General features: G+C 39.8%; 1 protein-coding gene across 1 annotated transcript; it reads right to left on the reverse strand.

The window, feature by feature from the left end:
* Window positions 1-1,025: 1,025 nt before the first annotated feature.
* On the reverse strand, window positions 1,026-21,107 carry LOC121938830 (transmembrane protein KIAA1109 homolog). Its single transcript, XM_042481987.1, has 17 exons — window positions 20,930-21,107; window positions 19,745-19,884; window positions 18,391-18,586; window positions 17,069-17,269; window positions 15,926-16,102; window positions 15,245-15,382; window positions 13,453-13,698; window positions 13,114-13,267; window positions 10,870-11,027; window positions 9,189-9,378; window positions 8,584-8,801; window positions 7,955-8,206; window positions 6,357-6,560; window positions 5,067-5,261; window positions 3,972-4,106; window positions 3,093-3,258; window positions 1,026-1,972 (listed from the first exon to the last, which is right to left on the reverse strand). Exons 1-17 carry the CDS (start codon window positions 21,012-21,014, stop codon window positions 1,756-1,758), a joined length of 3,072 nt encoding a protein of 1,023 aa, XP_042337921.1. The 5' UTR covers window positions 21,015-21,107; the 3' UTR covers window positions 1,026-1,755.
* Between the last annotated feature and the right edge of the window lie 205 nt (window positions 21,108-21,312).

A 21,312-nucleotide genomic window follows, 5' to 3' on the forward strand; every position in this document is an offset into this window, starting at 1 on the left:
TCCACAGTGCCACCGTGCTCCCCTTCACCCGCCAACGCACCATCAAAAATGCAACAACCGTGGCATGGAACCAAAAGTGGAACATGGCTCATGGTGAGGGGGGATATCACAGCGGAGGAGATTAGCTGCGGTGGGGGGGTTACAGTCAGAGTACTGTATTAACTAAACCCTGCGGTGAGCACAGCGGGGTTTTCATGGCGAGGGCGGCGAGGTGTTCTGACAAACATTGGAGGAAACTTGTTATAAATTACTAAGTGAATCCTGTAGACTTACACACACGCTCATTAATTGACCTAAAAACCCAGAACAGAAACAAATTAGTGCCCGAAGATGGAAAAGTGTTTTACTGCTGACGCCATTAAAGCTTTGATTCAAACAATATGAGACATTTTCGACAAAAAAAAGAAGCCATCCCCAGTTCATTAAAGTTTCATTTGAAGTTCTGAACATCTGTCTGACAGCCGTTTCCTGGGAAAAATCCTCTGCCACATCAAGTGATGCGTTTCACGGATAGGAAGATGAGCAGAGAAAGCCACGGTCGCCACCAGAAAGTAAACGTCACTGAAAGTTTGTTCCAGTGATTCACTATTTCTCCTCTGTACCGTGAGAGACAGTATAGAAGATGGTGAAAGGTTTTTTGGACCCTTCTGGGCTTTGCTGACTTTTTACATTTTCAGTCAAAGCCGAAGCTTAAATGACCCCGATGACGCAACTGTAACATCTTTAGGGTTATTTTTTTCAGACATTAGAGGTGCTATGTGATTGGTTGATTTATTCACAGTGTGAAAGTTCAGAAAAACTGACTTATGTTGCGTTTTCCCCCTTTTTTCCCTAAATAGTCACACTAGTCGAGACAATAGTCAAGTACTTAAGACAACAGCAGCTAAAAAAAAAATTGTAAATTAATTGCACAAACACCCCCCCCACGTGTACAGGTTTGTTTTTGTTTTTTTTTAAAATTCACTTTTACCTTTTAAAAGTTTAGTTTTGACCAACTGCACAAATTAAGATACCTGAGCCTCATCTAAAATTGAATGGCAATATTTTTATTAAGTTAGGAAATCAACATATTTAAGAAATTGAATTATATACACTGGTTCTACTGTATGGATTTTAAAAAAAGGACAAAAATAAGCTTGACACACCAAGCTAATACATGTTATAGACTTTGCATTTCACATACTCATAAATAGTGATCTTGGTTCAAACGATAATTACAAGTTCGAGTCATCCTCATGACTGATGGATGATGTGCCGTAACCTCCCAGAATTCATTTGTTCACATCAAAAAAAATTTAAAAAAAAGAACACTGTCACCGAACTGTTCTTAAATATCTTCAGCTACACTATAAAAGACATAAAGCATATCTACCATGTGTTCCATGGGAAACAAAGAAAAGGCAATGGTATAAGAAATCATTTCTCATGAAATATCGTAAGCCTTAAAATAAACTTTCAAGCGATTTCAGTTAGGTCATTTACAACAGGTAAAGAGGCAGAGGCAGGGTTTACCGTTAAAGCAGTCAAATAATACTAACAGCTGCTACTTTGTTCAAAATGTACAGAAAACGACGTCGGTGCAAAACGCTTCAGTCAGAGCCGCCAAACAACTGAGCTGAGATTCACAGGCGGGAGCAGGTAACGTGTGTTGTACAATAGTGGCTGCAGTAATACAGTGTATGTGACCTGTGTGTGTATGCACAGCTTAAATTACAGTGGTGTTTGTTTGTGTGTGTGTGTGTGTGTGTGTGTGTCTCAGTGTTCCTCTTTGTCCCTGCCTTTCTTTTCCTTCTCGTCCTGCAGGGCCGTCCCCAGCTTCTTGATGAGCACCGACAGCACCTTGTCCAGCGGGTCCATCACGCCTCTCTGCAGCCACTTGGGAATCGTAGTCCTGGCATGGTGGAAGCCCAGTTTCTGCAGGATGTAGTCCACACCCACCGGGTCAATCTTCCGGCCGGTCCAGGAGATCAGCCTGAAGAGGGAGGACGTGTTTACTTTAGTCAGCGCTAGATGCATTTCAGACATTATATGCTAATAACTGGGAATTATTTCAACTCAGATTTAGGGAAGAGTGCTTTAGAACTACAGAAAGTAATTTATTTTATTTTAGGTTATTTGAGTTGGAATGTCCTCACAAATACTGCTAGAATGTAACTGTAGAATTTAGACTGTCATGTTTTAACATTTGAAGCTTCCATGAGGTTTTTGAATGGCGCTTTAAATGTCTGTTGTCATATTTTATGACATTATCACCCTGAAAGAAATAAAACTGTAAACATCCTTGTGATTCACAGGACTACATGAGTTAGTCTTTTTTTCATTTTGGGACACCACCCAAATTAAGAATTCAAATAAGTTATTTCCACAGCCTTGCTAACTTCTATATTTGATAGGTGGGTCTGAAGAGGTGGATTTCGAGGGCTGATATAAGATTTGTATAATATACGAACTGATGTGCGTATACAATACAATGAATTTGTATAGATTTATCGACTTAACAGTGTTCATATTAATTCAAACTGACATTAATTCAGATAGATAATAATAAAACCTGATGGCAGCTGTTTTTCTGCAAAGTGAGTACTTTTACTTTTGATACTTTTAGTACATTGTATTTCCAATACTTACATACTTGTGCTTGGAGGAATATTCATGACAAAAATACTCAAATCCAGAAAATGAGCTGAATACAGATAGAATGGGGTTTCAGTGTATCCTTTAAGTGAAACAGTAATAAGACTCATCTGCCTGTTTTTTATGCTACTTCTAAGACAAGTCACTTTTTACAGTGAAAAAAAGGTTTAGTGTGAAAAAAGGAATGCATTTCCTTTGTGTGTCTTGCATTTCTTTAATGTTGCATGACGACCTTGAACATGAGGATTTGTATGTGAGGTCCGTGCGTCATTGCAGGAACCCGCTGTAGCCTCAAGGTCACACAGAATGACGCTTACGGTGTTGCACGTGCTCTTTTCTCTTTATCTGATTTGCAGCGAGCATTATTCATGAACGAGCACTGTGACTCAGTGTGTGCGTCTGCTAACAGGAAAAACGCCGCACTCTAAATGCCCGCGGTGCGGTGGAGCGGAGCTGACCTGAGAGTGGGCTCCAAGTGCCAGGTGTTGCACATGAACTCCCTCCAGTCCACCGTGGTGTAGTTGATGCTGTCGTCCTTGTCCCTGTCTGAGGAGCTCTCGTCATGCAGGGCCGTGGGGCTCTTCTGTCCGGGCCGTGCCGCGAACATCCGCGGGGCGAACAGGGCTGAGGGGAAGGAGAGAGGTTATTGCTTTGCACGCTCTGCTGCCCTCGTGTTTCCCTTTTTAACACGGCCAACACATTCCTCAACAACAACACCCAGGAGTACAACACAATAAACATTCATTAATTTTCCCTCAGAGCTGTTACGCCACCTTGATAGTATAGATCTCCACTCTATTCACATTCAAACACCCATCTGGCCTGAGAATCTGCAGCGCTCACCTCTTTTCTCTCTCCATTCAGCGGCAGAATCAACAGAACAAAGTCGTGGCACTTTTCTAATTGTCATGAAGAATGGGAGGTTGCCGGCATAAAGGCTGCTAATTTGTTCTTTTGTAACAATGGGAGAGCCATTAAAATGCTGCCTGCATTGGGCACTCTGACCTCCCTGCTGTGTGTGAAAATAACACTCAGCTGCCTGCGTTTCATGCTGCTCGCCGAAAACATGTCCGACAGCACACACACAGCTTCACAGGTAGGCAGATGTGCTCATATTGTTTTTGTCCTTGGACACTTTGTGAGTCATTTTTTCTTGACGTATTGAACAATGTCTGGTTTACAAGCTTTAATTTTAACTCTTTTCTCTACTGCAGTTGTTGTATAGATGACTCATGAATGTGTCCCAGAGAATGTGGAAAAGACTAAACACTGTTTATTGTCTCACTGACTGACTGAAAGAGTACTGTAATGATTGAAGGACGGTGTGAAGACAAAACCTTTCTCCTTCTCCTTCAGGTATGCGGACACCAGGTCGTGGAGAAACATGATGAGCTCGGCATCCATGGTGACACAGATGTGGTCAGTGAATTCTGTCACCACGCTGCACTCCACTTTGGGCTTACTGTTGGAGTCTGGGACAAACAAAAAACAAAAAGTAAAGCTGTGGACTGCAGACACAGCATTGCCTGTAATACAGGAAAAACCTCTCACAGTATGATTTCAGTGTGCACGAGGCACCAGCCTCTAGTAGCCAGCAGGAAACAGACACTGAGACAAAGGAACTACGCCTTTCATGGTAATAAAGTACACTACACACACTTCAAATCGATTACAATAAGCAAAATATGTAAATATCATTTGTAGCATTGTTGTCCACCTCAGAAACAAACATGGTGTCCAACAAATATAAAAGGTTATGTGTTTACATGGTACTTCAGGCTGACCTACATGTTATTGCAGGCCCAGTTTAACCCTTTAAAACTGGAACAAATCAGCTTGATTTCTTTAAAAAAAATGAAGAAAGGAAGGCGATAAGAGTAAGAAATTATTATTATTTTTTAAAATAGCAACAAATTAGTGTCTTTTTTTGACCAGAATGACCAGAAAATTGACAAAAAAGGAAAATAAAAAACAAAAACAAAAAAATATAGTAAATGCTTCACACACATCTGCAAGATCTATACAATCAGTGCAGTTTCAAAGTGGACACCAAAGATGATAAGATACTCTGCGAGTGACAAACTGCTGCTGAGAAAAAAAAAAGAACTCATGGTGAACTCTGCCTGTGTTGTGTTCACAGACACACAAAAACCTCTGAATTAAGAGAGGGGACACAGAATGATACAAAGGGACACATAAGTATTTAAACAAAAAAAAAAAAAAACAACAAAAAAAACCCCAAAAACATAAGTTTACTGTGGTTGTCCCGTTATGCTGAAGTCATGGTAGTCCAGGGCAACAGTTAACACAATATTTTTGGAGTAAAATGATAGAAGGATGCAGTCTGACCTCAAACAGTAGGAGAATAGACTTCAACAAAAGCTTTATTGCCTTTATGTACTGTTCGATTACTTTGTGGGGTCCAGTCTTACCTGATAGAGACGGTTCATCGGGATCTTGAACGTGGATGGACTTGAAGTCCAGTTGCATTCGGGGAAGAGCAAAGATGGTCTCAGTTTCGTGGTTGTAGCTGGAGGAGCTGCGGAAGCTGCTCAGCAGACTGGAGCTTTTAGCCGCCACTCCGCTCTCCTGGTTGTTGGCCTCCACGTTCCTGAGCAAGTTCAGCTCTGAAACAAGAGATAAAGACGTGTCACAACTCTTTTGAGTTTAAGGTCATGTTCACACTTCTCTGCTTCTCCTCTTTGTTAAATATTATCTGAACCCATTTTACATTTCAGATAAGAGGCGGCAGCTGTGAGGAAAGGCAGACAGAGAGCAGCTCTTTGGGAAAAAAAAAAAACTGTCTGTCTTCTTTTAGTCAGAGCTGTCTGGAGAAAAGCTTAAAGTCTGAGAAGATACAACAATGAAGCAACCATTTAAACTCAACTGTCACTTTATTAGGTAAACCTAGCTGACACTAATGCACTCTAATACACCGAGTCTGCAATAAAAGCTAACTTCATGAAGGTTATAATGTTCAGATTTTGGGGACCACGCAGCAGCGCCCCCTGCTGGAGCATTCTGTCAATTTCTCTTTTTTTCCTATACTTTCTCCACTAAAAATGTTAATGCAGCAAAAACCATGAAACCAAAAGTCACGAAAATTGGCATGCTGGTGGCAAATTCCACCCACCACTGAGGCACAAAAAAATGACACTCATGGAACTCTACGTATAGGTGAACTTGATTGTTACAGGGCTACCTTATTATCCCCAAAAAAAAAGAAAAGAGAAAAAGATTCAAAATTCTTTCGTCATTTAAGTTTCGCGTCTTTGCTTCGCCTGCCACTCTAAAAATAACAAAATTTGCATCATTTTTAACAATCTAAATTGCAAGACTAAATTTGTGGACCCACTGGATGCTTGTTTGTTTTTTATACCTAAATGAGCTTTATTCTATTGTAGTTTTCTCAGTTTATGTACCCATACATTCCCTTTGGTGGTCTCAGTTTCCAGATTTTGGATTTGGGAGTGAAGTGTTCATGTTCGGTAATATTTTTCAACTGTCTTAGACAACAGGAATAAACTGTATAAATTTTGAAAAATGGGGAAATTCCCCATTACAGGCTTTAATTTTGGGAAAAGGAGAGAATTGGTATGACCATGATACTCCGAGCTGATGTATTTGGATAGGTATAGGAACAAGTTGAACCCTGCATTTTTTTGTGTGATTATATCAGGATCCAAAATTGATGGGTCGCAAGTAAGTAAGAATATTTTTACCTTCATTCCTCATGGCAGTGACGTAGTTGAACCATTCTTTGACTGTGGCGACTCCATGTGGGGGGTTTTCATGCCGCCGCCGGGTTATTTTGGTAATGGTAGCCATTGGACTTTCGAGGGCACCACAGGGTTTGGTTACCATAGTATTGTGACCAAGATGGAAATCCAGTGTTTGAACGATGTATGTAGAATCATCTTTGGAGCCTGGATGTGACAGAAACGGAAGTCAGTTAGCAACTAGAATAACCTGTCAGGTTGCAGTGACAGTCACATCCATGTCTGTCCAGACTCATATGAAACCATGAGAGCCAACGCAGCTTCAAACATGGATGTTGTTGCAAATAAGCTACAAACTCTTGAATGTAAATGCTTCACACACATCTTCAACTCAAGACCACAGACGATCTAAATAATCAAGATTTCAAGATGGACACCCAAGATTAGTGTCACCAATGCAACATCTGACCAAATGTCTACCCTTCTGTTCCTGAGTTATGACGTAAATAACGGCCAGAGGTCACAGTGGCTTTGCTCTTTAACCATTAAAATGTAATCAGTTCATTCTTGAGTCCAAGTCGATGTTTTTGCCCAATTTTAAGAGTTTCACTCAATGGGATCTTAAGGTTTTGTGTTCATGAGAAATGGGACAGATCCAAAGTAGATGGATAGATTTGTTCTTTCTGAAAGTCATTGTGTGCCGTAGAGCAATCATCAGAAAAATAAACAGACAAGGTCACTGTCACCTTGACCACTGACCGCCAAAATCTAATCAGTTAATCACTGACTCCAAGTGGATGCTTGTGCCAAAATTTGAAGAAATTCTTTCAACGGGTTTTAGAGATACTGCCTTCACATAAATGAAAAGGATGAGGTCATAGTGACCTTGATCTCTGACCAATGACCACCAAAATAGAATTAGTCCATTTTTGAGTTTTTTGAAAATTTGAAGAATTTTTGAAGAAAATATCTCAATGCATCCACAATGCAGGTCACAGTGAACTTGACCACCAAAATCTAATCAATTCATCATTGAGTCCTGGAGGACGTTTGTGCCAATTTTGAAAAAATCCCTCTAATGCAGTCTTGAAATATGTTCACCAGAATAAGAAAAACAAGATCATAATTACCGTCCGGATGGATGTTTGAGACACATTTGAAGAGACTCCATCAATGCATCCTTAAGATATTACTTTCAAAAAATTAGGACAGATGCAAGGTCACAATGACCTTGACCACTGACCACCAAAATCTGAACAGTTCATGTTGGATTATGGAAATTTGTGGCAATTTTTTTAAAAAAAATTCCTTCTAATGCATTCTTGAGATATTATGTTCACAAGAATAAGAAGGTCACAGTGACCTTGATCTTTGACCTTCAACCACTAAAATCTATTTAGTTCATCTTAAAGTCCAAGTGGATGTGTTTGCCAAATTTGAAGAAATTCTCTCAAGGCTTTCGCATAATGATGTTCACGAGAAAGGGACGGACAGAAGGACAGATGGACAACCCAAAAACATAATGCCTCTGACTGCGGCTGTCACAGCTGCCTGTGTAATCATTTTAGAATACCATCTACACAAAGAACAATTTGTCTCACCGTCCTCCCAGATCTTCTGCGCCTCCGTCCAGAAGGCGATGTTGGGCTCCTCCAGGTGGAAGAGAGCCCACGACTTGGAGCGGAAGTTGGGCCCGTGGAAGCAGGCCAGGGTCATGTGATTGCCATGAAGGCTCATTGATCCGCCCAGCTGCACGGCGTCCTCGGGCAGAGGCATCTGGAAGAGGGAGATGTGGCAGCCGGCGATTACCTTCAGCACCCCGGGCCAGTGGCGGTGATGGGCCGCGTCCATGTCTGTGTGACGAAGACGGTTAGGAGACACAGAATGAGGAGCCGGGGGGGGGTGTGGGCAGACAAATCAACCCTGACCTGAACATGAGGCATGCTGCTGCTGCTGCTAACGGGATCAGCTTTGGTGTATTATGTTGTTTTTATCCTTACATAGCCTCCACTCTTTTAAATGTGTGCCTTTGTTTGTTTTAATCTCTTGAGCACGTTTGATTACATGCAGTAGTTGAACCTTCGTGTCAACTGTTTGAAAAAGTAGTATATAAATGAGGAGTTTTAGAATTACAAATCAGATCACTTCCTGTTACCAGCATAAAGACACTTGCTGTGTTAGTATGTGACAGTCTGCATTTCTCCCAGCAGTATGCAAAAGGCGTGCTTACACAGCTCTGCAGATCCTTTCTCCGTGTTGATGACAGGGGTTTTGGGGGGCAGGTAGGGACCGGGGCCCCAGGTGGAGAGGGCCCGCTTGCTGGTGTCGAACTGCTGAGTGAAAAACTCCTGCAGCTTCATGCCGATCTTGATGAGGTCTGGTGTGGTGGAGCGTGAAATGATCACCTGGAAGATGTCCCACTGCAGGTCTCCATGGACGAAGATTTCACTGGAAGGACAGACGGGAGAAAAGATGGGAAGGGAAAAGGTGAAAAACAGAAAGATAGAAGATTAAGACTGTGTAAAACAGTAAAGCGAGGTGAGCGGCAGATGGTAATGATGTAGATTAAACACAGCTGCATCTGGAGTGAAAGATCTGCATCATCATTTTGTTAGACTGGCGTGCCAAGTAATTTAGAAAACCATATTGAAAGTCTCAGAAAGCAAAACTGGAATTCTCAGATGCTTTTGATGCAGATATGTGTGTTTATCTAAACTCAACTGTGATCCCATTGATAAAAAAAACTTCATAGCACATAAAAGAAGCATCTTAGCATTCTATCAGGCGTGCTATAGTTCAACCAAAGCTGTTGCTTTGCATCATTTCAATTCACACCTTTTCTCTGACAGGCTGGTGTCGACGGTGCACAGGTTGACCTTCCACTCGTCCTGCAGCTGCAGGTCAGCGTTGCTGAAAACTCCCATTAGGATGCTGGAGCCCATGTAGTCCACACGCGCCTCTGTCGACCCCATGGTGATCTGGATTTTATGGCTGGGCTGCTGGTTTGGGTGCTCCGAGATGTGGGCTACAATTCAGACAGCAAAAAGTCAGCGCTATGGCATTTATTGACTGTTTGTACAACAACCTGGCCATCAAGCTGGATGAGAAAAAAAAGACGTAAAACAGGTTGCAATATTTTTCACTTCCATTCATTGTTTTTTTTTTTTTTTTGCCTGTATTAAGGTATTAAATCGAAATAAACAAAACAATAAAAAAAGCACACATGAAAATACAGTATGTCAATTTAAAATGTAGTGGTTAGTATGATGAGTTCGCTTCATTTATTCAAATTTCCTAACTTAAAAACTTTCAGTATCAAGAATTTATATATTTCATTTTCAAAGAGTTTGCGTTGCAAAAACTGAAGTGAATATTTCAAGAAAAAGTTATTATTCACTTTCACTCAAAGCTCATTTTCACTGAAAAGAGCTTGAATGTGTCATATTAAAACAAAGGGACCATTTACACAGCAATGGATCTTGCATTAAATGTTAAACTTTTGAAACCAGGTTCCAGAGTGAAGTTTTTCGAAAACACCACCCCTTCAGTCACTGTGTAAACTGGCAATGCGCGGATCCTGTGAGAACGGTGACATCACAGCTGCACTTCATGCATGCACGTGGTGCCTCGCATGCATACTACAGCGTTTGCGGTTGTTTTTGTGGATCCCTTTACAAGAGGATCGTTTACACATATCATAACAATGTAGATTTTTTAAAAAACGAAAAGGAAAGACTTTTTCGTTTCTATTAGAGCTGTTCTCGTCTTGACGTGCCCTGAATGTAACCTTTGTTAGCTGTTAGTTGTGGCCACCAGCTGCTGACAGCTGATGCTAACTACCTCTCCTCCTGCCAATTCCAACAGACGTACCGCTGCAGTCACATCAGGTTTGTATCCTACAGGACAAGCCCACTAGGACGACGGTTAGTTGTAGTGCCTCTGTTCGTCCCTAACAAATGATTCTATTGTCTCCAGGGTGACAGGATGCTGTTAGTCTCAAGCAATGGTTTTAACCTGTTTACAACTGATGTGACAACGAAAACATCAGCCATTGGTGAATGTCATCTAATTTGCAGATGGATCGATGACAGTCAACGAGGTGATTATTAGCTAAAACAGGTATTGGCCTAATAAATCGGTGCATCACTAAAAGAAATGCATTAATAGCCATTGTTGCATGTAAATCTGCAGCAGGAGAAATGAATCACCAGAAATACTCATAAGGACAGGTTTAAATTAATAAAGACTTTTAGATACGTTCTTTTGAAAAATGTGTCTTATTTAAACACCAAATGCACCATATAAAATAAAGTGTATATTTGCACAGTGAGTGTAAAATGTGAGAGTGTTTTTAAGCCTGTAATTTTCTCCCTGCTCCGCTCCCGGTGCTGTGTGAGAACTCTGCACTGAACTCTGGCTCAGGTCCACATCCAGTTTCAGTCTGCTAGAACAAGCGCTGCTAATGAGTTGCAGAAAAACACCAGATGTCTGCGAAGTTGATGCTTTGTTTACTTACAAACCATCTCCAGGGTGTTCACGTCTATATTGCCACCCACCACCCCGCCCTTGGAGTCGAGCTTGGAGCGCCCGAGGCCGACCGACATGCTGATCTCTCGGTCCCGGTTGCTGCCTACGGACAGCCGGCCCTGACTCTTCAACCCGCTGGTTGTCCAGCTGTGGAGGCAAACACAAGTGTGAGTGCTGCTGAATAATGGAGAAGTGCTCTCTATGAAACATATAAGACTCTCATTGTGGGAACTTTGCTCGGAGATAAGACGGGTAACTGCAAAAAAAAAACACCAGCAAACCTTGAGCATTAAATCATATTGACATGTCAGCTTTTTAAACCATCAGCTTTGTTTCTTATCGATACAGTTCTTGCTTTAAAACAAAGACAACACCTGTGCATGAATGCTTTAATGAAGTAAGAATATTCTTAAGTCTTAAATAATTTAAAGCAGAGACAGAGAGGTCTAGCGTACCCTGACTTGGTGAGCAAGAAGCAGGAGACATTTGTGTTGTTCAGAGAGCCCACACATTTCCAGAGAAGATATTTTTTCACTTCATGATGACGCACAGCTCATGAAACCTTACTGTCTTGGTTATTAGGGTGTTGTGTTTGTCAGTGATTCAGCAGGATTTTCTGCTATTCTGCCTTAAATGGAAAGAAAACAGTTGTAACAACTGCATATTTTGATACAGCCGTGTACAGGAGATGAGCGGAGCCCATAAGAGTAGGCGATAAAGGACCATCATGTTTAATTCATGTCATCATAACTTTAATCACAATATGTTTATTAGCAATTAAATTTCATTCACTAACACACATGAAACATGACAAAAATATAACATTTTGCAAGTAGATATTTTGTTTTAGTTTTTTTTTCTTGTCACCATTGTTAGATTAAAGGAATGGCTTGGATTTTTTGAAGTGGGGTTGTATGACATTCCTTTCCATAGTCAGTGTATTATAATCAGTAGATGTCAGTTGGCTGACTGCACTGTTTGAGTGACATGCAGGAGGATGAATACATTGGCAGCAGTCCAAGAATGGATTTGTAAGTAAAGTTACACCAGTGCAAAAGTCTATGTATGATAATATGTGTGTGCGGACTGGCGTAACCATAGATGACTGATCAGAAATTAAACAAGTACATATAAATATTAAGTATACATAAAAGGTCAAAAAAAAAGAAAAAAATGTTGTCTCTTTTTTCAGGGGAAGGCACCATAGAAGGACACATAGTATGTCCAGCAGGACACCCTCAGCAAAGTGACGTTCTCTAACACTAATGATTGTCTATCAGTCCCAGCTTTCATGGCTGACGTTAATCCCTCATCTACCAGAATCACCGCAGCATTTAAGTTTGAGGCCAAGTTTAAGCAACACTGAAGATGCATCCATATAGGCCATAAGAGTGTCTGCTTATGTATAAATATTTCTTTACTATTGCATCAGCTGGTACATTTTTGCAGAGAAAGTAAAAAACATTGGGAATAAACGGTTTAAAAAAAGCTCATATACAGCCGGGAGATTATTTTATCCTGAAAAAACTGCTTATTCATCATCGTCATCGTCAGCATGATATTTTCCTTTTAATTCCGCAATATTTAAAAGAATTTTTAAAATATGCTCATTTGCTTCAGATTCCAGTCAGATGGGAAGACCAATACCACTCTATTGTCTGAGAGTGGTATACATCTTCTCATCTAACTCTCAGCAAGACCAATAAGCATCTTAAAATCTTAACATCACACTTGATTCATGTCTGTTGTGATGGTTTTAACCCTTTAAAACAAATTGGTTTCTTGGAAAACATAGGAAGACAACAATGAGCAATGAGCAAGATATGACCCAAAATTTAGCATTAAATTAGTAAAAAGCTACAAAAAAAAAACAAAACTGAAAATGAGCCTTAAAAGAAAGGACAAAAAAGGAAATGAAAACATGTAGATACATGCTAAAATTAATACAGTTCTTTGTACATTTCTTCTTTTTTTGACAATTCTCTAATATTTTTCTCTTTTTCTTTCTTGTCACCTTTTACCAATTTATTGCAATTTGCGGGACATTTCTTGTGAAGTTGCTCATTGCCTTTTCCCTCATGTTTTCAGAAAATATTAAAGCACTTTGTTAAGGTTTCAAAGGTTTGAAATGTTTGTGATAAGCATCTGAGTGCAACCTGAGAAGGTTGATGTTGATCCAGGTTTAAAGGGTTATTGATTTACACTGAACGGTGCAGAAACTGTGAGCACTTACGTATTGTTTCCCATGACGTTGCTCATGTTCATTTGGACCGTGAGCTGTTTCAAGTTGATGGCGAACACCACGAGTGTCTCCCACGGCGCCCCCTGCTGACCTGCTGCCTTCCCGTTTTTACTGAAGGATGGGGTGGAAGTTTTCGTCACCGAGTCTAGAAAAGAACAAGCAAAGACAAATTAAAAGGCAGTTGAGATGTTTGATGTATTGGTTTGTACATTGTTAACATCTAAATTGTGCTTCTCTATAAAGACACCCAGCACATTCGGTGTTTTGGAAACTAAAAATAATATTTTTGTTGGAGTCGCATCTGCTGAGACAGTGAGTGTTCATAATCACCTCTCCTGGGAGCAGAGGAATCAGACACACTCCTGGTGCGTCCAGGTGCAGGGGACTTGAGGTGTCCCAGGCCGCCAGGGGACATGTTGCTTCCGGTGGAGTGCTCTGAGAAGACATTGGGGGATTGGGGAATGTGCTGTGTCCCGGTGCTGCCGTCCCACGTCCTCCAATAGGCTTTGCGGCTGGACTCGGGGGACAGGTGTTGGGTGACGTTTTCAGCAGAATCAGGGGTGGCGGGGCCAGAGGCTGAAGAGAGGTAAAGGTTGAGAGACATACATATGTAAAGGGCAGCCTTGGAAATGTCAACATGAAGCAGAGGATGGAAATGTTGGCTGAAGGAAGGTCAGCGAGATGGGATATTAAAAATGAACACAAGCTAAACCTGCTGAGATTACTTGGTAGACAAAGACTGACATGGCATCATTTCATACAACCAGCAAAGACTCTGCCATCTAAAACTCAAAGCACTTTCTGTCACTACTCTACCAAAGTATAAGTCAACCCACTCTCCCCTGTTATTCCATGTTTCTTCACCATCATTACTGCCTCCACTTAAAGGAGACATTTTTGGGGGAATTCTGTGGGAGTCAATGTCACTATTCATTACAGTACTGGGACAGGACAGGAAAATAAGTCAGCGACAGTGATACACTGGTAACTGTCATGTGCATTGGTGTGTAAGTACAAATGTGGACGTATAGGATGTATTCCATGTAGTTATGTTGTTGTGCACAGTCTAATGTATTTATACTAGGCCTTATGTGGACTGTTGTGTGGAGATAGACAGTGACGCAAGTAAATTAGAAAGAAATTACCTCTATGTCGGTAGACGAGCAAGTAAGTAAATAAGAGAATAGTCAAGTTAGTATGTAGGTAAGTAAATAGGTAGGAAATAACATATATGAGTAAGTGGGTAAAATATCACATATGTAACAAGGTAAGTAAGTAGGTATGTAAGTAAGTTAGAAATTACCTATGTATGAAGTAAGTAAATAAGTGTGCGAGTAGTTAAGTATGTACTGTATGTAAGTGAGAAATCACATATGTAATAAGTGGATAAGAAATATTTAACAAGGTAAGTATGTAAGAAATTACATATGTACAAAGGTTGTTTAGTAAGTAAATAAGTGAGCAAGTAGTTAATTAAGTATGTAAGTGAAAAATCACATTTGTAATAAGTGGATAAGAAATCATGTATTTAACAAGGTAAGTAGGTATGTAAGTAAGTAAGAAATTACCTATGTATGAAGGTTGTTAAGTAAGTAAATAAGTGAGCAAGTAGTTAATTAAGTATGTAAGTGAAAAATCACGTATGTAATAAGTGGGCATGAAATCATGTATGTAAGTAGGTAAGTAAGCAAAGAACGAAGAAATAAAGGTAAGTAAAAGTAGGTTCAAAATTACATTTAGAAGTAGGTAAGTAAATAAGCAGTTATGTAAGTAAGTAAATCCATCCACCCATCCAAATATACAAAAAACCTTTTATTTTGTTGTCCATATCATTCATTTTACTTGAGGGCTATGTTAAAAGTAGGCAATAGCAGCAATACTCTCCTACAAAACTAAAAGATGAACAGACAGGAAGTCGTCATTTTGGAAAAAGCACAGTGGCTTGTGCAAGCTTAAGAAAAGAGTTGTTCTGTCAGTATCATAGAAAAGCCCAGAAAAGCTGACACAAGAGCCAGTGGTTATTTTCTTCAAAACAGCAGAGTGGTAAAAACACACCATACTGTGTCTGTCAACAAAACCAACTCTAAGAAAGAGGAAAGACACTTAGTGGTAAGAAAGTCACCTGGCAGGTTGATGGTCTGGTCTCCCAGGAAGAGGCGCCTGGCGATACTCCGACGGTACCAGGCTCTTGGGAAGGCCAGGATCTCACTCAGTCGTCTCATGTCGTACTTGAAGGAGGCTGAGCCGATGTCACACACAGCTAAGAGAGAATATTAAACGTGTTCATGCATGAGACATCTTTAAACAGCTACAGTGCAAGCAAATTGGTAGAATATTCACCTTAATACAAATCAACAGGGAAAAAATAAGCACCACTACGTCTTGATATTCAGAGATTGGAAAGGTGCATTAGTCATCTATCATGCTCCCCAGTCTCATTTTCCTGCTTGTTAAATGTCCCTTTCATCACTTCATGAACTCACTGTGCCTTCGTCTTGGGGTAGCCCACATCAATGTGCCCACAGTGCTGCTGATAAAAGTCTGTGACTGAGCCTAATAATGTATCTCATATCCCCCAAGGATCCATCACAGTAAGTATTCACTTCTGTTGTATATCACTTCAAAGACAATTTTTGAATTTCATGATTTTTTTTTTCATTGTTATTGGAACTGACAGGAAGTGAGGGAAATCCCCTGACTTCATGTGGCCCAAAATCAACCTTTACAAACTCCACTCCAAGTCTTGCTGAGTGTCTGAGACTGAACTGAAATGAAACGTCTTCTTCTGGGGCTGACGACGTACCTGAGATGTTGATGAGGGTGGTGTCCATTTTACCACCTTTGGCAGGAATGAAGCTTTCGATGAAGGTGGGACCTCCAGTACGCCTCATCCTGGACAAGCTGACCTTCACAAACTCCAGGTTGATACTCAGAGAGTCTTTTCTCCCTGTTACTGAAGAAGTCTCCTCATCAACAGTACCTTCAGGAAAAAGAGCCATAATCATCACGATCTTCAATCTCATTTCAATCCTTCTGGCCCTCAGGCCAATTTTTAAACAGCCCTAAGCTTATCTTTTAAAATACTCCATATGATTGGCTAATCAAGCAAGATCACTGTGCATTTATTATTATAGATTTATGTAACATATCACCTCACAATGGCAGGATAATCATACAGTTTGTAGACAGGCACCAAGTAGGAACTACTTGCAAAACTGGTGTGTTTTGTTTTCATCAACAAAAAAAAAGCTAACTAATGGTTACCTAACACCAGATATTTCCAGTTAGGTAGCAGACATGGCCACAGGAAAGAAGCATTCAGTCGAAAGCGAGGGCTGCCGCTTTTAGGAGTCGTGGACAGCTGAACACTTTTTCACTTAAAGATGAAATAGTTTTGTTTCTGTCATTTTCTTTCTTTTATGACCGTATGATAGGAGAAGCCACTGGCCCTCATTCAAAAAAGTGTGGACACGCCCATGTGGAATATGACACGCCCACTTATGTCATCATGGGTTGCACCTCAGGTCAAGAACAACCTGCTATTTTTTGGTTTCAGTCTGTTGCCAACTTTTTGGACACTGAACCAAAAATATTTCTTTGCGGGAATGCTCCTAATGGTTCAAAATTAGGTGTGGGAACCAGAACAGAAGTGGCTCCATGTTGGTGGTAAAGGGGTAACAGAGGTAGCACGACTTCTTTCTCTGCTCAGGACGCCATTATACCACTATGTCTTTACATGAAAAACAGTTGTTTGCCGCTTTATTAGAGTTCTAAATATCATATCATATGGAGTTCCTTTAACCCCGTCCACACTAGATCTAGCACACGTTTGCACATGATATCTACAGTAAAGCAAGATGAAGATGTCATTATCAGCAGTAACATTAGCAGCCAAAGCCCTGTATTATTAGCACATTGGATTATAATGAGTTTTCCTTCTCCATACCTAATGTCCCTGGGCCTGGAGGCAGGCCTGTGACGGCAGATTTCTGTTTCCCGGCGCCGTAGGGGTGGAAGACGTAGAGGGAGAAGTCAGACATGCAGGCGGTGAAGCTGAGGCCTGAGGAGTTACTGGGGGGGCCGGTGAGGTCGGACTGGCTGCTGCTGTGGCGGCTCCGGCCCAGAGGGCTCCCCAGCAACGGAGATGCTGGAAGGAGGCCGAGGAGGGCGGGAAAAAAAACACAGAGGAGGTAAGATGAGCAGTCCCAATCAGGAGGGATTCATTGAAGCTGTATTTGACATGAATGAATAAGTTCCATAATAGAGAGGAGGAGGATAATTAGAGCAGAAATCAGAACGTATTGTCTGCAAAAAATGAATGCATCACACGCATATTAATGTAATATATAGTAAATATGAAGTGAGCATTTTAAACTATTTTATGTCTTACAGTTGAGTGCTGTAAGTGTATGTAACCTTGATATAAGTGTCTTTGTTCTTTTTTTTTTTTTTAATTGTAACTGTTGTAATCAATCTTTTTTTTCCATTAATATTTTATTGAACTTTTTTCCACTTAAAATGTCACCTATGGTCATCAAATCAAATGTTTCATATGCATATGTATATATAACAAAAAAAAAATCACAATATAAAATAATAATTAAAAATTACATAAGTAATTCTGAGAGGCATAAAAAAACACACAAACAGAACAAAACAGAAAACAAACAATCAAACTAAAAAAACAAAAAACAAACAAACCATATTCCCACATGGATATGCACCACAATCTACACTTATCTACAAGCAGTATTCTATGTAATCTTGATGTAAATATTTACCTTTTTGTGTTCTTTTTATTATAACTGTTAGTGAATGGCCGTTATTGTATGTAACCTTGATATCTTATATTTTATCATTTTTTTTACTAAAAGCCTAAATAGGTACCGATGCTGGAAACTAACAACAGCTATAATCTCTATATGTGAATTATCAGTTACTACAGCTTGTTTCTAACAGGCTAAAGTAATACTAATACTTAATTTCCATTGTCCCTATAAATAACTATATAAATAATTAAAAAAAAGATCTTGAATGCTTTACAAAAAAGCAAAAACCTGGCAAAAAGAGACTGGAGGGGAAAGTAATGATTGGATGAGAAGAAGCTGTGAGCAGCATTAAATCCCACAGGGCTCAGACGTGGCGTGGGGTGACACATAATAGATGCGCTTGCAGTGTTTGATTGACTTTTGACTGAAGAGGTTTTGTTTTTCACGTAACCGTGCACATGTTAGAGCTTCATTATTCCGCAAGACATGCTCTGCGTACCTTTGCTGGGAGGGGGTTTGGGGATGTGCTGCCCTGGTGGAGTGGAGGAGGGGGGGTGAGAACCCTCAGTGGGATGGGCTCCTGTCGGGGTCTCCAGCTCTCCTCGGTTGGAGGAGAAGACCAGGTCTAAGGAGGGCAGTTTGAGCATGCACTCCACCCGGGACATCGGCAGGCAGCTGAAGCGGATCTGAGAGGGCTGCAAACACACACAATAACTGATTGTTAACTGTAGTGTAAAGTGTGTAACTGCGTGTCTGCATGTATGAGATTACAGGTTGATGGATAGTAAAAAGAGACTGAAGGTATAAACAAGATCTATATATTATTTCCATCGTCATCATAAAAACAACTTGCATTATGAAAGCATCACGAAAGGCTCACGATATTGATATGAGTTTTTAACAGCATCAGTAGAAAACTGCACTTCCTAATGTAACTATCATGTATGGGGGTGGATATTATATGGATACTGCATTAACATCATGATATGAGAGTAGATCATGTGTTAGATCTTGAATATGGTCATATCCTAAGTACAGGGTTCATTTTCATTTTCATTCATTTCAAGACCATACATCCTTGAAATGCCCATCAATATTTATTTTTTTTATTACTATATAATAGCTTTTTTAAAAATAATGAATTCTGATAAGGGTGCAAAAGGGGACTTCTGTTTTATATTTTAGCTTAGGGGAGGGGGATAAAATTTTAAATGGCTGTATTAACTGTATTAAGTATTTATTTTAAGGATGATTTTTAAAGAAAGCAACTCAAAACCTGTGGGAAGAATAGAAAATGTTGGCCTTTTGTTTTTATTTTAAAACATTTTTGGCAATTTTAAAGAAAAAAAATTGTGAAAAAAAATTCCATGACTTTTCCTAAACTTTCATGGTATATTTAGCTTTCCAAAACCTTTCCAGGCCTGGATGGCGGGTGTAGTTGGGTAGAAAGAAACAATGTCTATGATCATTTTCAATAACCGGGTCATAATTTCTGGAAAGAGACGTTAATGTTGATGTATTTTCTTGGTACTTTGAGCACCAGTGGAGGGCCATCTAGTTGTATAATATTGGAGAGAAGGTAGGTATCTCTATGGCTGATATCTCCAACACTCTGCAACTCACACCAAAACTATCTAGACTGATTAATAGCACTACAGGTAAGAGGAAAAAATGTGTATTTTTGATTTGGGGTGACTTTTTCCAAAAGGAGATAGAAAAAATATGAGGATATAATATATAACTACTGGTGATTTATAAGGTATAAAGAAAAGTACAAGGAGAAATTAACATATTTGGTTAAAATAGCTACAATAAGGATTTAAGTATGAGAATATCAGCTGGGTCGTCAGTACCTGGACTCTGACGTAGACGACCACATCCACAGGGAAGGAGGAGTAGGCCGAAGTGGACGAGGAAACCAGAGAGGTGGTGGATTCCTCCAGCTGCTCCACTGTATCAAAGTGAGCCATGTCCTCCTCCTGGGAAGTTACAGCTGATGGGAGATACACAAACACACAAACACACTTTACTATGAATGCCAAACAAGCAGGAAGAAAAGTCCTGCAGGAACAGGATCCATAAAGATTTCAGATTTCTTTTATTTGTCATTTTCAATACGCAGTTCTATACATAAAGAAAATTATCATCACGTTTCCCCTAAAAGACTGAAACAGTGCAAGTCAGTGCACTCCCATAATAAACAGCTGAATGTAGGGGTCGCCCCAATTTATTTTTCAGGTCCATTACCAATACTGATTATTAGTAGTTATTGAGACCGATAAACGATATTTGGAACCAATATGCATTTACGATAAAAATGTCAAAATATAGATAACTCCATAGATAAACTCCAACACAAAACTTTGTTTAAATGCCTTTAGCAAAACTGAAACTGTCAACATCATATACAACAAGTTCCCAGCAATTTTATTCGTAAAGTGAAGTAAATGACTCATTTTTGTGGATCATGCAGATTCTGAACCAAATTTTAAATGCGTCTCATATTTAGTATTTATTGTAATATTTTTACTCCATTTTGTATAGATTTCCATGTTTAACATATGAGGAGAATTTCTGTTTTTATTTTATGTATTTTTTCCACCTTTCTATTTTTTTGTTTCTCCATCTGTTTTGTTCTGTATTATGTCACTATTTGTTACGTGTTAATGATTGCAAAAACATGGAAATCTAAATAAAAAAATTGTGGGTAAAAAATAAAAGTAGTAAAATATCTCCCTGTGGTTTTATAGAGTAGAAGTTCCTCCCATGCTAACACTTTCTTTGAACCTTTTAATTAATTAATTTTATTGGCTATCAGTGAAATAAAATACAGATAATGGTCATAATGCCAAATGTCGGTCCCAATAAGTCAGGCCAATAATCTGTCAACCCCTAAAATGAGTAGATAAAAGTTATAAATAAGTAGATAAAAGTTATAAATGAGAAGATAAAAGTTATAAATAAGTAGATAAAAGTTATAAATGAGAAGATAAAAGTTAGAAATAAGTAGATAGACTCTGACGGCGCAGCAAACAAACCTGCGTAGTTCCTCTCGACTGGAGTGATGGGAATGGTTTCCAGCGCTTTTTCCAGGAAGTCCAGCAGACAGGGGCTGATGACCATTTCCTCCGGCAGAGTCTGGAGGGCCACCCAGGCGTACAGCTTGGCCGTCTTCACGCCGCCGCTGCCCTTACCTTTGGCTGCAAAGACACATGGGAGTTTAAATCATCTGGAGTATATGTCGACAACATTCTCAAAGTTCATTTCTTCAACTTTAAATCAACTGGAAGCATATTAAAAACTTTTTTTTTTTAAATGTCTCTGGTGTCCTTCCCTCTGTGGTGCACATCAATATGCATGAGGCCGTTCTGATCAAAGGTGCCCTCTGGATTCTTTAAATAACGGATGAAATCACATGCAT

This window comes from Plectropomus leopardus, unplaced genomic scaffold (genome assembly GCF_008729295.1).
Source record: "Plectropomus leopardus isolate mb unplaced genomic scaffold, YSFRI_Pleo_2.0 unplaced_scaffold35, whole genome shotgun sequence".
NCBI classification, from domain to species: Eukaryota; Metazoa; Chordata; class Actinopteri; order Perciformes; family Serranidae; genus Plectropomus; species Plectropomus leopardus.

Bases quoted from the DNA above. Each gene is read 5' to 3' on its own strand.
- LOC121938830 (XM_042481987.1), bottom strand. From the start codon at position 21,014: ATGGTCATCAGCCCCTGTCTGCTGGACTTCCTGGAAAAAGCGCTGGAA. The intron at 19,885-20,929 runs GTTTGTTTGCTG...ATCTCCCATCAG, and splicing joins AGTCGAGAGGAACTACGCAG to CTGTAACTTCCCAGGAGGAG. The intron at 13,268-13,452 runs GTGATTATGAAC...GTTCTTTTCTAG, and splicing joins TTCCTCTGCTCCCAGGAGAG to ACTCGGTGACGAAAACTTCC.